We start from the raw sequence: 14943 nt of genomic DNA, 5'->3' as shown, positions 1-14943 counted from the left end.
AAATTTCCCAGCTATATAAAAACCCAGGCTCCTCTAACCTTGTGCCAAAAAACAGCAGCCATGGGATCTTCTAAGCAGCTGCCTAGCACTCTGAAAATGAAAATATAAAGCCCACAAAGCAGGAGAAGGCTAGAAGAAGATAGAAAAGCATTTTCAAGTTGTCCTTTCCTAAGTTTGAAATGTAGTTAAGAAATAGCATTTAACCAAGCAAAATTTAAGTGAGAGCTGCTCGTAGGATTGTTAGAGAGGCAAATCAGATCCCACCCTTGACTGTAAAAGACCTTTGAAAAGATTTAGCAGACTGTGGATTTGTGATACATTGTTCAACTGTTAAGAGACACTTGCACAAATATGGCCTTCATGGAAGAGTCATCAGAAGCAAACCTCTCCTACGTCTTCATTATAAAATTCAGCATCAGAATTGTATAAAATAACATCTAGACAAACCTGATGCATTTTGGAAACAAGTCCTGTGTACCAATGAGATTAAAATAGAACTATTTGGCCACAATGAACAAAGGTATGTGTGGAGAATAAAGGGCACAGAATTTCAGGAAAAAACATCTCATCAAACAGTAAGCATGGAAGTGGATCAATCATGCTTTGGGGTTATGTTGCAGCCAATAGCATGAGGAACATTTCACGGGTATAGGGAAGGATGAATTCAATTCATTTTCAACAGATTCTTGATTCCAACATAGCAACCTCTGTAAAAAAAAAAGCTGAAGTTGAGAAGAGGATGGCTTCTATAAATGGATAATGACTACATCATAAAGTGCAAGGTGTATGTTTTTTACAATGGCCTTCACAATCACCTGATCTGAACATCATTGAAAATCTGTGGCCAGACCTTAAAGTAGCAGTGCATGCAAGATGACTCAGGAATCTCATAGAACTGGAAGAATTTTCCAAAAAAGAATTGATGAAAATCCCTCAAACAAGAACTGAAAGACTACAAACAGCGTTTACAAGCTGTGATACTATAAAAATGGCTTTCTTCTAGGTATTAACCATGCAGGCTGCCCAAACCTTTGCAGCAGACCATTTTTCTTTTTGTACCTTTTAAAATGTAAAATATTAATTATATACAGTGGGTACAGAAAGTATTCAGACCCCTTTAAATTTGTCACTCTGTTTCATTGCAGCCATTTGGTAAATTCAAAAAAGTTAATTTTTTCACATTAATGTACACTCTGCACCCCATCTTAATTGAAAAAAAACATAAATGTAGAAATTTTAGCAAATCTAATAAAAAATTAAAACTGAAATATCACATGGCCATAAATATTGAGACTCTTTGCTCAGACACTCATATTTAAGTCACATGCTGTCCATTTCCTTGTGATCCTCCTTGAGATGGTTCTATTCCTTCATTGGAGTCCAGCTGTGCTAAGAGAATTAAGATTTTTATAAACCTATAAAACTGTCCACTTGGCCAGATTGGACACCCGTTTAAGTCTAAACAACCAACCCCCCAAAAAATATGGATCTACTATTTTATGGAAGTTCACGTAAAAGGGGGTTTGTACAAATCAATATAAATTTTATTGAACATAAATAGAGATAAAGGACAAAAAATACAATTATTAAGGCAAGGTAAAATACAAAAGCAGCTAAAAATCGGTGCTAACAAAATATGTAGATAGAATTTTTAATGCACCAGGAAGAGAAACAAGTGTCTCACTGCAGACACCCGCACAAGGCTAAATAATCCAAGAGTAAATGTACAAGGAATAAATAAGTAGATGGACAATATCACCAGTTGCCAACAACAAACATATACAAGCCCCAGTACAGAGCATGAGAAAGTTATCTGCCATATATTAGCATTGAAAAATAGGCTAAAGTTGCCTCATGCAGGCATAAGGCATGGTAGTCACATAAGGAGATCATCTGCTATATAGCGCATATAAAGCATAAAGTACATAAAGTGTACTTAAAGTGTATAAGCCAAGAGATCAAAAACCTAATGAAAGCATCAGAGGCAAGATAGTCCCAAATCTAAAGATATGTAAGTGAGAAGAAAATGCAAAACAACATTACCTTGCGACATGATGTTGGCCATGTGCGGGGGGTAGGCGTGAGACACGCTGGAGCCACGACGCACGTTTCACCGCCCATGGCTTCGCCCCATGTATGCCTTGTACATTTACTCTTTGATTATTTAGCCTTGCGTGGGTGTCTTGTTTCACTTCCTGGTGCATTAATAATTCCATCTACATATTTTGTTAGTATCGATTTTTAGCTGCTTTTGTATTTTCCCTTGCCTTAATACTTGTATTTTTTGTCCTTTATCTCTATTTATGTGCAATAAAATGTATATTGATTTGTACAAACCCCCTTTTTTCATTGGAACTTGGGTTAAACATTTTTATACTCATGTTTACACTCATCAGATCCTCTACGTGGGCATCCATACAACAGTAGATCTTCTTTTGGTGTTGGCTTTATAAGAATTAAGATTCTCTGGTCTGATGAGACAAAGATAGGCCTTGTTGGTGCTAATTCTAAGTGGTATGTGTGGAGAAAGCCAAGCAATGCTCATCACCTGGCCAATACAATCCCAACAGTGAAACATGGTGGTGGCAGCATCATGCTATGGGGGTGTTTTTCAGCTGCAGGGACAGGACCACTGGTTTCCATATAGTAATATTTCCCCATCTATGATTACACATATTATTAGTGCCTCCACTGTGCCTCCAAATTGTAAAGGTCCCCATAATTTCATTTGTCCAGAGAATTCTTAGACATGATATGTTTCAATGTCATCACAGTGATTGGATGTAATTTAGAATCTCTTCCATGTGTAGGTTCTAAGCTTCAAACCTTACAAAACCAAAGTGCTGTTGGCAAAGGATCAGACACTAATTTTACTAGAAGCATTAGAAGATGCCCACATGCTCCTTGCACAGATGCTGTCCTCAAAGGAAATTGATCCCCTAAGAGAGGAAGCGACAACCTGGGCAGAGAAACTAAAGCGTGTGGGTGACGTCTTGGAGCTGTGGATCGATGTACAAGAGCTGTGGCAGCATGTCGAGGAAGTGTACAATAATCCCACTACTATCCAAGTAATGTATACCTGTTTCATTATAAATTGTAATTGCTGTAGAATACATATTGTTTGTAATATTACAACTATAACTTCTCTTTTTGTTTTTCAAAATAATAATTTGTGACCTTTCAATGCTTCCTTTTTTTTATTCTCAATAAACAGGAACTACCACGGGATGCAAGAAGATTTGCAAAAGTAAACAGACGATGGACTTTGATGATGGTTTCAGCTTACAAGACAAAAAATGTCCTGCAGGTGAAGGAAATTCTAATGATTTTGAAGCAAATACCATAATTTTTATTTTATACTCATTCAATGAGAACTGTACTTTCAACAAACTTTGCATAAATCAATAGTACAAGCGAAGCTATGTATCTTTCCAATATATAATTTTTTTTCTTCACTTCCTTTCCCTCCTGCATTCTGAACTCACTATCCACTCTGGAAAAAAAGCCAGCTTAGCTTTATCTTGCTCAAGGTCCGACCGACGGCCAGCACAGTGAGGTCTCAGGTTATATAGCATATTGAACTATGTAGAGGGAAGGTAGAAGAAGAAATGAAGAGTAGAGTGAGAAAACAGGCAGCAAGAAATGCAAAAAGATTATGCTGAGCACTCAAACCAGTCTTTTTCCTCACTCTAGAGCTGGATTCATATCTACACTGCTGAGTACTGCAGTAAAATATATTCAATTCTGTTTCTGCTTTTGTCAGTTTGCTAAAAAAAAGGAAGAGCAAAAATGCATCTCTTTGTGAGCTGTGCTTTGTATTGGGCTGCTCAGAGTTAATTGCAAATTAAGCGATAGAGTCTAGAGGGGTGGAAAATGGTGGCAGTCTACAGTAGATATACATAGGGATGAGAGATAATGTTATTTCTCATGTATACAGTGGGGCAAAAAAGTATTTAGTCAGTCAGCAATAGTGCAAGTTCCACCACTTAAAAAGATGAGAGGCGTCTGTAATTTACATCATAGTTAGACCTCAACTATGGGAGACAAGCTGAGAAAAAAAAATCCAGAAAATCACATTGTCTGTTTTTTTTAACATTTTTTTTGCATATTATGGTGGAAAATAAGTATTTGGTCAGAAACAAACAGTCAAGATTTCTGGCTCTCACAGATCTGTAACTTCTTCTTTAAGAGTCTCCTATTTCCTCCACTCATTACCTGTAGTAATGGCACCTGTTTAAACTTGTTATCAGTATAAAAAGACACCTGTGCACACCCTCAAACAGTCTGACTCCAAACTCCACTATGGTGAAGACCAAAGAGCTGTCAAATGACACCAGAAACAAAATTGTAGCCCTGCACCAGGCTGGGAAGACTGAATCTGCAATAGCCAACCAGCTTGGAGTGAAGAAATCAACAGTGGAAGCAATAATTAGAAAATGGAAGACATACAAGACCACTGATAATCTCCCTCGATCTGGGGCTCCACGCAAAATCCCACCCCGTGGGGTCAGAATGATCACAAGAACGGTGAGCAAAAATCCCAGAACCACGCGGGGGGACCTAGTGAATGAACTGCAGAGAGCTGGGACCAATGTAACAAGGCCTACCATAAGTAACACACTACGCCACCATGCACTCAGATCCTGCAGTGCCAGACGTGTCCCACTGCTTAAGCCAGTACATGTCCGGGCCCGTCTGAAGTTTGCTAGAGAGCATTTGGATGATCCAGAGGAGTTTTCGGAGAATGTCCTATGGTCTGATGAAACCAAACTGGAACTGTTTGGTAGAAACACAACTTGTCGTGTTTGGAGGAAAAAGAATACTGAGTTGCATCCATCAAACACCATACCTACTGTAAAGCATGGTGGTGGAAACATCATGCTTTGGGGCTCTTTCTCTGCAAAGGGGCCAGGACAACTGATCCGGGTACATGAAAGAATGAATGGGGCCATGTATCGTGAGATTTTGAGTGCAAACCTCCTTCCATCAGCAAGGGCATTGAAGATGAAACGTGGCTGGGTCTTTCAACATGACAATGATCCAAAGCACACCGCCAGGGCAACGAAGGAGTGGCTTCGTAAGAAGCATTTCAAGGTCCTGGAGTGGCCTAGCCAGTCTCCAGATCTCAACCCTATAGAAAACCTTTGGAGGGAGTTGAAAGTCCGTGTTGCCAAGCGAAAAGCCAAAAACATCACTGCTCTAGAGAAGATCTGCATGGAGGAATGGGCCAACATACCAACAACAGTGTGTGGCAACCTTGTGAAGACTTACAGAAAACGTTTGACCTCTGTCATTGCCAACAAAGGATATATTACAAAGTATTGAGATGAAATTTTGTTTCTGACCAAATACTTATTTTCCACCATAATATGCAAATAAAATGTTAAAAAAACAGACAATGTGATTTTCAGGATTTTTTTTTCTCAGTTTTTCTCCCATAGTTGAGGTCTACCTATGATGTAAATTACAGACGCCTCTCATCTTTTTAAGTGGTGGAACTTGCACTATTGCTGACTGACTAAATACTTTTTTGCCCCACTGTATATGCTGGACAGCTTATTTTGATTAGTTACCTGAGGTATAGTTCCCCTTTCATTTTTTTTATCAAAAAGGTAATAAAATGTGGTTATTTATTGATGCATAGTTAACAGATGAATATAATGACTCACTGTGTCTTTAAACAATAAGGGGATCCATAATAACTCAGTGTGATTTGTTGCCTGTAATAGAGAGCTAAGTTATATTTTTATATAAAGTATATATTTTAAATCACTGTAAAACATTGGGTTAAATGTCTACTAAAAACTTGAAAATGAGTTTTTATGGCATAGGTTTAGTTTCCAGATTCCATCATAACTCTAAGATCCCAGTAGACTTGTCCCTTTCTCACTGGTGTAAGCAGCAGCTTTAAAAATATGATTCTAGAAAATAAAACAAGAAAAAGTACATGTCCCATTGTTTAACAAAGGTGTGGATGATCTTTGTTTGCACAGTCCTAGTGGGAACGTTATTCATTCTTTTGTGTAACTCCTGTCCTTCCCCTTACTGAAAAGCAAATAAAGATTCCGCAACACAGATAAATATGAGGAAGTTAGTATTCAAAGCATGTGCATGAGAACACTTGTGAGAATGTCATTTTTTGTAGACCCTTGTATTCCCAGAGAAAACAAATCTGATGGACACTTTCTTAACACTATTCATCCCTGCTAGTAATATGTGACTGATTTGATATCTGGGTGTTACCAATATTGGGTGCGTCCCTTCACAGTCTGATATTGTCCAATCAATGCTGCTAGTAGGAGGCCTGATAGGGACACACTGCTTTGAGGCTATGTGCACACGTTCAGTTTTTTTCGTGTTTTTTTCGCGTTTTTCACGATAAAAACGCTATAAAAACAAATTAAAAATGCATACATTATGCATCCTATCATTTAGAATGCATTCTGCATGTTTTGTGCACATGATGCGTTTTTTTCCGCGAAAAAAAAAAGCATCGCGGTAAAAAAAAGCAGCATGTTCATTAATTGTGCGGATTTTCTGCGTTTTTCCCGCTGTTCTATGCATTTGGAAAAAAACGCACAAAAAACGCATTAAAAACACGAAAAAAAAAAGCGTCAAAAACGCATGAAAAAACGCGAAAAAAACGCATGCGGATTTCTGGCAGAAATGTCCGTTTTTTTGTCAGGAAAATTTCAGAAAGAAAAACCTGACATGTGCACATACCCTCACTCAGTTGTCCATGTATATATTTTTAAAAGGAATAACACAATCCGCAGAGCTAGCACAGAATTTGGCCCCGATTCATCAACAGTTTTCTCCAGAATTCCGGCTTGAAACTGTTTAAAATGTCGCTAAATCATTGCACAGCTCTTAATTGCACAATTTAAAAAAAAATTATTTTCTTTTGTTAGCTTCTCCAACTTTGATGAAAAATGATAGAGGGCGTCTGACAAATGCATTATAATTTCCAGCACAAAAGTCCTGTAAATTACAACAAAAATGTACTTCAGTCCATGGAGTACACGGCAGATGTAGGACACTCCAAATTCATTAAGAGGTTCATGCCTCTTAACCTCTTATAATGTAAATATGGGGTGATTTGTACTGCTGGTATATGCCTGCAACAACAGTAACTGGTGCTAGCTTTTACCATTGCTGTTTAGCCATTTAGATGTTGCACCATTTTAATGTATTTGGCCGTGGGAGTGCTAATGTACAAGTCTACATTACCATTCCCCATTTGACCTGATGACATGTTGAAGGCCTCCATTGCTATGTTGGTCCACCTATAAAGTCCAGCCATAGGCTAGGGAGAATATCAATTTGACTATATGCTGCAATATTTTGAAAGCATAATGCAAAATTGAAAAATTGCACGGTCTTGAAGGGGTTAATGAATTTGGTGCATCTTACACCAGTAAACCCTTCATGAAGATTGCCATACTATACACCAGTCTAGATAAATGGGCATTTCATGTACAAGATAATTAAATTTGAAGCTTTTCATTTTGTGTGAAGACTAAATGCATAGATATCAATTGAACTAAACATATATTCTACACTCTTTCCTGTAGTGCTGCTGTACAGGAGATGTTCCCAAGGAAGTTCTTCTAAGACACTTCTACCAGGAGCTTGAGATCTGTTTTTATGCCTTAAATTCTTACCTTGGTAGAATGAGACAGAGTTTCCCTCGCTTCTACTTCTTGTCAGATTTAGCTCTGGTATCTGTGCTTAGCCGGCCTTATGATACCAAATATCTTCGCCATCATTTAAGGTACTGTATGTGTTCTTAGACATATTCTACAGGGACTTGCAGACATCAACCTAAATTCCTTATCAGTATGTCTTTGGAATGTGGGAGGAAATCGGAGAACCCGAAGGAAACCCATGCAAACAAGGGTAGAACATAGAAACTCCTTGTACATGTTGTTCTTGGTGGAATTTCAGTCTTCAGTCGCCATGCTTTGTATGTATATAAATAATGTAATACAGAAATCATATTACTTTTTAACGTTTACATTGGAAAGTATGGTATTGATAGACAGTACCATTCACATGGATTTAAAATATTTTCAGGTAACTACAATATTACATCGAGTATTTTTTTTCTGTCTAATAACATCATCATTGGGCTCACAGGGATTTAATTGTTGTCCCTTTAATGTTCTTTAAATAATGGTTGTCAATCTGGGACTTTTAAAAGGCCCCATCTATCTTATGATTTATATACTGTAAATGTGACATGCAGAAATAGTGATAACTGCTGTTGCCTCAAAAGAATCCCGCAATCAGAGGGGTTAACACAGTCACAGGAGACAGGGAGTGGTTATCAGAGCCCCAGGGGGATTGTGGGAAACTTGTTTACTGTTCTGGCAGCAGCCAAAGGAATGAGTGACGTGTTTCTGTGATCTGTCTCACAGAAGTTCAGGCAAGTGAACCATAGGTATTCAGGATTCCATTACAGAGTGGAATTGGGCTAACCCCCTGTACTGCTAGTTGAGGAAGTCTAACAGGAACAGGAAGATAAGTACTGGAAGAAGTTGTGTTGCAGGGATTATCTCCCTCAGCAAACCCTCCTCCCCTCCTCCATTACACTGTGCTAGAAGGAATGTTGTGTACTACTGTGCTTTTGCAAAGAGTCTTAATCTGTGCTGAACTCTGCTATCAAAAGAGACTGTTAGCCAATGTGCCTCTAAGAAGCAGCTGTACTGTTTATAAAGCCTGTGCTTAAGAGACTTGAATTGTACTGGATGTGCTCTGACATTAAACTACACTATTCATGAGGACTCTATCAATCGTATCTGTGTGAGCAAGTAGATCTATTTTGTGCCTGAGGAAGCTGCAGTGCATGGTCGCCCTGAGTAACGGTTCCCCCAGAGTTCTAAAGAAATCATGAGACCTGTCCTGCCCCTATCTGATCCTAGCGGCTTAAGGTACCGTCACACTCAGCGACGCTGCAGCGATATAGACCACGAGCCGATCGCTGGAGCGTCGCTGTTTAGGTCGCTGTAGAGACATCAAACACAGCAACTCCAGAACGATGCAGGAGCGATCCAGTGATGTAACGGCGACTCACTTATCGTTCTCGCAGGTTGTTAGCTCCATGTAAAACATTGCTGGCATCGTTGCTTTTGATGTCAAACATGACGATACACGCCGACCTGGCGACGACATAAAGTTCTGGTCTTCTAGCTCCGACCAGCGATGGCACAGCGGGATCCAGATCGCTGCTGCGTGTCAAACACAACAAGATCGCTATCCAGGACGCTGCAATGTTACAGATCGTTGTCGTTCTCGTTACAAAGTTGCTGAGTGTGACGGTACCTTTACACGTAACATATACCATGCAGTTCAAACATTAGGTGAAATCGTTACACAAGTCATTTAACGTGTCTAACTGTATTTTATCTTCATGATTGTTTTATCATTGAAATGTATTGCCTTTTAGGAACTTGTTTGGTGGGGTTTCCTCTATTGAAGTAGAGAAAGTCGAAGAGGTGGAAAGTGAGATCTCTGATGAAGAGGAGGTTGAAGCAACAGGTCCTGTTCTTGACTTTTTAAGTGTTCGGTCTGGAAATGAAGGCTGGTTTTCAACAAGTCAAAGGACCACAACACATGTCACAGACACTGAAAGTATATTTCAAAGATCATTAAAATCTGTAAGTTAATTTTTGTTTATTTATTTACTGTAACTTGTATTAAAATGTTGTAGAGTTTTCAGCTCTCTGGTAGGTGCTTGGATGCACACAGGCACAGAGTTTTTGTATCAAAACAGAATAAAGTTTATTGTCCTAAACTTTACAGATCCAAAATGAAACAGCCTTTCTTCAGCACAAATGAATAACCAGACAGTCGTTTTTTCAATAAATAAAAAAAACAGTCCTCTCTCTGATTAAGGCAAAGTAAACTAAATGGTTTCACCAACTTGGTATTACAGGAACCTCTCAGGCTGCAGTACAGACTATTCACCAGCTCTGCCTTTCTCCAGCCTCAGCACACTACTACTACTACCTGAGCTAGACCAGGTGCATTTCATTAGGCCAGAAAGACCTGGACAGGAATATGGGGGCAACCTTTTCCACCCAGTCTCTTTTTGCCATTCCTAAATCCCGGACTCAAAATCAAGTAAAAATAAAAAAACATCTCAGTATCACATACCTGCCATCCAGAACCTTATTTCCTGCCTTCTTACATAATCTATGCACTCACTGCGAAAATATATGTTCTGTTTAAATTGTTTTCCCACAAAAGACAATGGAGCAAATTTATCAAGTAAAAAGCACCAGACTTTTGGTGGAATTTGCATGTGAAATGTTTTGTTTTAGACACTTTTTTTTAAAGTTGATCGACATGGATAGGATGTCCTCATTTTAATGGGTCATGGCTTTTCAGAAATGAGGCATTAACTTGCAACTGTCATGCACAGTGTAGGAAAGACTAAGTTGAAATTATGTGCAATATTTATTAGTAGACATAATAAAACCATTAAAAGACAAAACGCATAGCCAGAAGTCCCATATGACTATGACATAACAATACAATGTCAAGGCAAAGTGCAGCATATACCGTATATATGTGTGCACACATGGATAATTAGCCCTGGAAAACAATATCAATGCCAATAAATCTTAAATCACATGAAGTCTCACACCAGGCGTCCCCAGGGAGACAGAAGAAAAAGGAACTTAATGCAAGATCACAATAAATCCTGATATAGAACTATAAACCCCTCTTAGCAAGTAGAAAAGTAAGCAGTTCCTGGTTGTGTAAGAAATGGAGGAACGCTGAAAACAATTGCAAAAAGAGAGTGGAAAAGAGAGAGAGAAAAAAAAAAGAGGACGTCCAGGATGAAAAAGCCATCCGATTTACCAGATGAATCAGTGAAATGGGAATCAGGGCATGAGGTCCATGGGTCAATAGCCAAGGGACTGAGGCAATGTGGGGAGCCCCACGCGTATCGCTGCAACCAGCAGCTTCGTCAGGGGAAGTGTGCTGGGGAAGGGGATCAACCAACCTTAAATAGTGGAGCAATCAGGCATAACATGTGGCTGGTGTGTGGAGAGCAGAGCGGTGAAAAGCCGGAAGACTATCCTGGCCAGGATAGACGCATGCGCAGAGAGAAAAAAAAAACCCTTTCATGTGGGAGGAATATAGAAATATCAAGTGCACAGAGACCATTGAACAGAGGGCCCATATTTGCTAGTAGACTGGCGCCTATACCATGAGGCAAATTATGCTGATAGAAAGCGCAGCACATATAAATCACACATTACACGAGCACATTGCACATAAAGAAAAAAGAGAAAAAAAAACACAAAAAACAAAAACCTATATAACATACAAAATACAATAAATAACAAGTAAATGAAGAGATCATCCCAAAATGCTTGTGTAAAGGTGCTCCTCATTAAGGCCATTGGGAGCTAGGCTTCGTAGGTTGAAGATCCAGCGTGATTCGGTTTGAAGTAAAAGTTTCTTGAGATTTCCACCTCTAGTATTCAAGTGAACCCTCTGTAAACCAAAAAATCGAATATTAGTGACCGACCAACCATGTTTGGTCAAAAAATGGGAGGCCACCGGGGTCAGGGTCTTACCCTTTTTGACATCAGAGGACGCTAAATGTATTGTGGAAAGGTGCTTCTGTGCTCTTTTCCTGAATTCCTGTGAGGTTTGACCTATATAGACCCTGCTGCAGGGGCAAATGATAGCATAAATGATAATAGAAAAAACTTGGCACTCAGTAGTGAGAAAAATTATTTTGCTTCTTTTTATTATTGATGCATCCAGACAAAATTGATGAATAAACGTTTTTGGTCCGGCAAACAACCTTCATCAGACAATTCTTTAGTGTGAACTTGATGTAGAAGCAATCTAAGAAGGTATAAGAAGCGTCCACAGATCATATAGGTTATATAACAGCCTGCTGCAATAGGTATAATCTGCTGCAATAGGTATGATCTGAGATATGGAACACCAATCACACAGGGAAGATAAAGCGCCGGGGTATGTAGCAACATCAGTTGCAGAGGCAAAGCACTGCAACTGATGCGTTCACAGATTATATAGGTTATATAACAGCCTGCTGCAATGGGTATACTCTGCTGCAATAGGTATGATCTGAGATATGGAACACCAATCACACAGGGAAGATAAAGCGCCGGGGTATGTAGCAACATCAGTTGCAGAGGCAAAGCACTGCAACTGATGCGTTCACAGATTATATAGGTTATATAACAGCCTGCTGCAATGGGTATAATCAGCTGCAATAGGTATGATCTGAGATATGGAACACCAATCACACAGGGAAGATAAAGCGCCGGGGTATGTGGCAACATCAGTTGCAGAGGCAAAGCGCTGTGTCCGGATCAGTGAGGAGGAAGCTATCTACTTCTACGATAGCATAAATTATGTTAGTGGTCTTGCAGTTAATATATGACCTTAAATGATAAATTTTCTGGTTAGTGGGATTGGTAAAGAAATCCTTAGTGACAGGAACATAGGGACAGACACTGCAATCCCCACAAGGAAAAGACTCCATCAAGCGGGTACCCCAATTCAGTCTGATGGAAGGACTTGTAAAGTGGCTCCTTGTCAAAATATCCCCCAAATTGGGGGCCCTCTTAGCAGTCATGAGGGGACGAGGGGCTACAAGAGGCAAAGTTTGATCATCCGTAGTAAGTATGTCCCAGTGGATCGTAAGAATGTTTCTCACCTGACTCCATTGGTCGTTATAGTCCGAGATGAAATGGACAAATTTGTCCTTGGAATGTTTGTTGGAAGAAAGTAATGAATCCTGGGTATGCCCCCTGGCCCTTTGAAATGCAGAAGAGATCAATTTCTTGGGGTAGCCACGTTCTCGAAACCTGGTCGTAAGGATTCTAGATTGGAGAGAAAAATCTTCATCCAAAGTACAATTACGGCGAATTTGCAAGAATTGGCAGACAGGAGTGTTGTGAATTCTGTTGTCGAACTCCCTCCTGTGGTCATGAATGGTACTTCGGTGAGTTCTGTCCATGGACTCCCTCTGGTGGCTGTGAGTGGAGCTGCTGCTTCTGAGGTTCCTTACACAGGTAACGTGGTTTATCCTTTGGTTGGCTGCTCTATTTAACTCCACTCAGATCGTTACTCCATGCCAGCTGTCAATGTTCCTGCATTGGATCAGTTCGCTCTTGGATCTTTCTGGTGACCTGTCTACTCCAGCAGAAGCTAAGTTCCTGCTTGTTATTATTTGTTCATTGTTTCCTTGTCCAGCTGCATATTAATATTTTTGCCTTGTTAGCTGGAAGCTCTGGGATGCAGAGTGGCATCTCCGCACCGTGAGTCGGTGCGGAGGTCTTTTTGCACACTCTGCGTGGTCTTTTGTAGTTTTTTGTGCTGACCGCAAAGATACCTTTCCTATCCTCTGTCTGTTTAGTAAGTCTGGCCTCCCTTTGCTGAAACCTGTTTCATTTCTGCGTTTGTGACTTTCATCTTTACTCACAGTCAATATATGTGGGGGGCTGCCTTTTCCTTTGGGGAATTTCTCTGAGGCAAGGTAGGCTTTTTTTCTATCTCTAGGGCTAGCTAGCTCTTAGGCTGTGAAGAGGCGTCTAGGGAGAGTCAGGAACGCTCCACGGCTATTTCTAGTTGTGTGATAGGATTAGGGGTTGCAGTCAGCAGAGCTCCCACATCCCAGAGCTTGTCCTGTGTGAGTTTAACTATCAGGTCGTGCCGGGTGCTCCTAACCACCAGGTCCATAACACAGGAGTACCCCTTTTCGTGTGATGGGGGTGGAAGCTATCGTACCTGAGTAAACTGTTTGTTGCTGTGGGTTTACGAAAAAGGTCCGTGATAAGGCCATCCTCCTGAATGGAGACCTTCAAGTCCAGAAACGTAAGTGATGTAAAAGAAAAAGTATGTGTCAAGATAATGTTAAACTCATTCCGATTTAATTCCTGTAGATACTTAAGACACTCCTGTTCAGTATCGGTCCATGTGAAGAAGACATCATCAATGAACCTGTGCCACTGTTGAACATGTTTTCTAAAGGAGTCGGATTTGTAGACAAAAAATTCTTCCCACCAGCCCAAAAAGATGTTAGCCAGGGCTGGCACACAGCGTGCACCCATTGCCACTCCCAATACCTGTCGGTAGAAGGAGTGGTCAAAGAGAAAATAATTATGCTGCAAAATAAATTTCAAAAGATCAATCAAAAAACAAGCATGAAGACGATCGATAGTACTCTGTCTCCTAAGGAAGTGACCCACTGCCTCCAAACCATCTTGATGGCCGATATTCGAGTACAAAGACTCGACATCACAATTTACCAGTAAGGTTCATCCTTCCAGAGAAACATTTCGGCAAATGTGAATGAAATGGGCCGAGTCCCTAATGTAAGAGGGTAAGGCAGTGGCAATTGGCTGTAGGTAGAAAACAAAGTAAACATTGGCTTTTTCACAAAGGCTCCCTATACTGGACACATTTGGGCATCCAGGCGGTGTGACAAGATCTTTGTGAACTTTAGGAAGCAGATAAAAGGTGGGAACGACTGGAAACTGAACCCGGAGATATTGTTTGGTACTGTTGTTAATAATACCATAGTCAAAAGCCTGACCCAATAACGAATTGAATTTATTTGAGAATATTTCCGTTGGGTCTGAAGGTAATTTAACATAGAATTTCCTATTGTTAAGCTGTCTCAGAGGTTTCTCAATATAAAGATGTAAAGATGTACGGGCCACAAAACCACGTTCCCACCCTTATCTGCCTCATTAATAATGAAATCTTTATTGTTTTTGAGTGAGGTAAGTGCCCTTTTCTCATTGGGGGTAAGATTGTTAGGGACCGCCGAGAGGGATGAAAATTGCATAATGTCCCTCTTGGTCAGTTCAAAGAAAATTTTTATCGCGGCAAAAAGAGAAAAAGAAGGGGAAGCCAATGATTTATTTCTGTACGGAAATAAAA

General features: G+C 40.0%; 1 protein-coding gene across 1 annotated transcript in view; it reads left to right on the top strand.

The window, feature by feature from the left end:
- Positions 1-14943, top strand: part of LOC138637623 (dynein axonemal heavy chain 5-like) — a 569265-nt gene that overhangs the window by 234057 nt on the left and 320265 nt on the right. Inside the window, exons 36-39 of the mRNA XM_069726456.1 lie at positions 2811-3068; positions 3215-3307; positions 7575-7774; positions 9449-9659. Of these exons, the coding sequence (XP_069582557.1) occupies positions 2811-3068; positions 3215-3307; positions 7575-7774; positions 9449-9659 (762 nt within the window). The remainder of the gene's footprint in view (positions 1-2810; positions 3069-3214; positions 3308-7574; positions 7775-9448; positions 9660-14943) is intronic.

Source organism: Ranitomeya imitator, chromosome 5, assembly GCF_032444005.1.
Source record: "Ranitomeya imitator isolate aRanImi1 chromosome 5, aRanImi1.pri, whole genome shotgun sequence".
NCBI lineage: Eukaryota > Metazoa > Chordata > Amphibia > Anura > Dendrobatidae > Ranitomeya > Ranitomeya imitator.
Note: the sequence above shows the minus strand (reverse complement) of the source record. Positions and strands in the feature narration are given on the sequence as shown.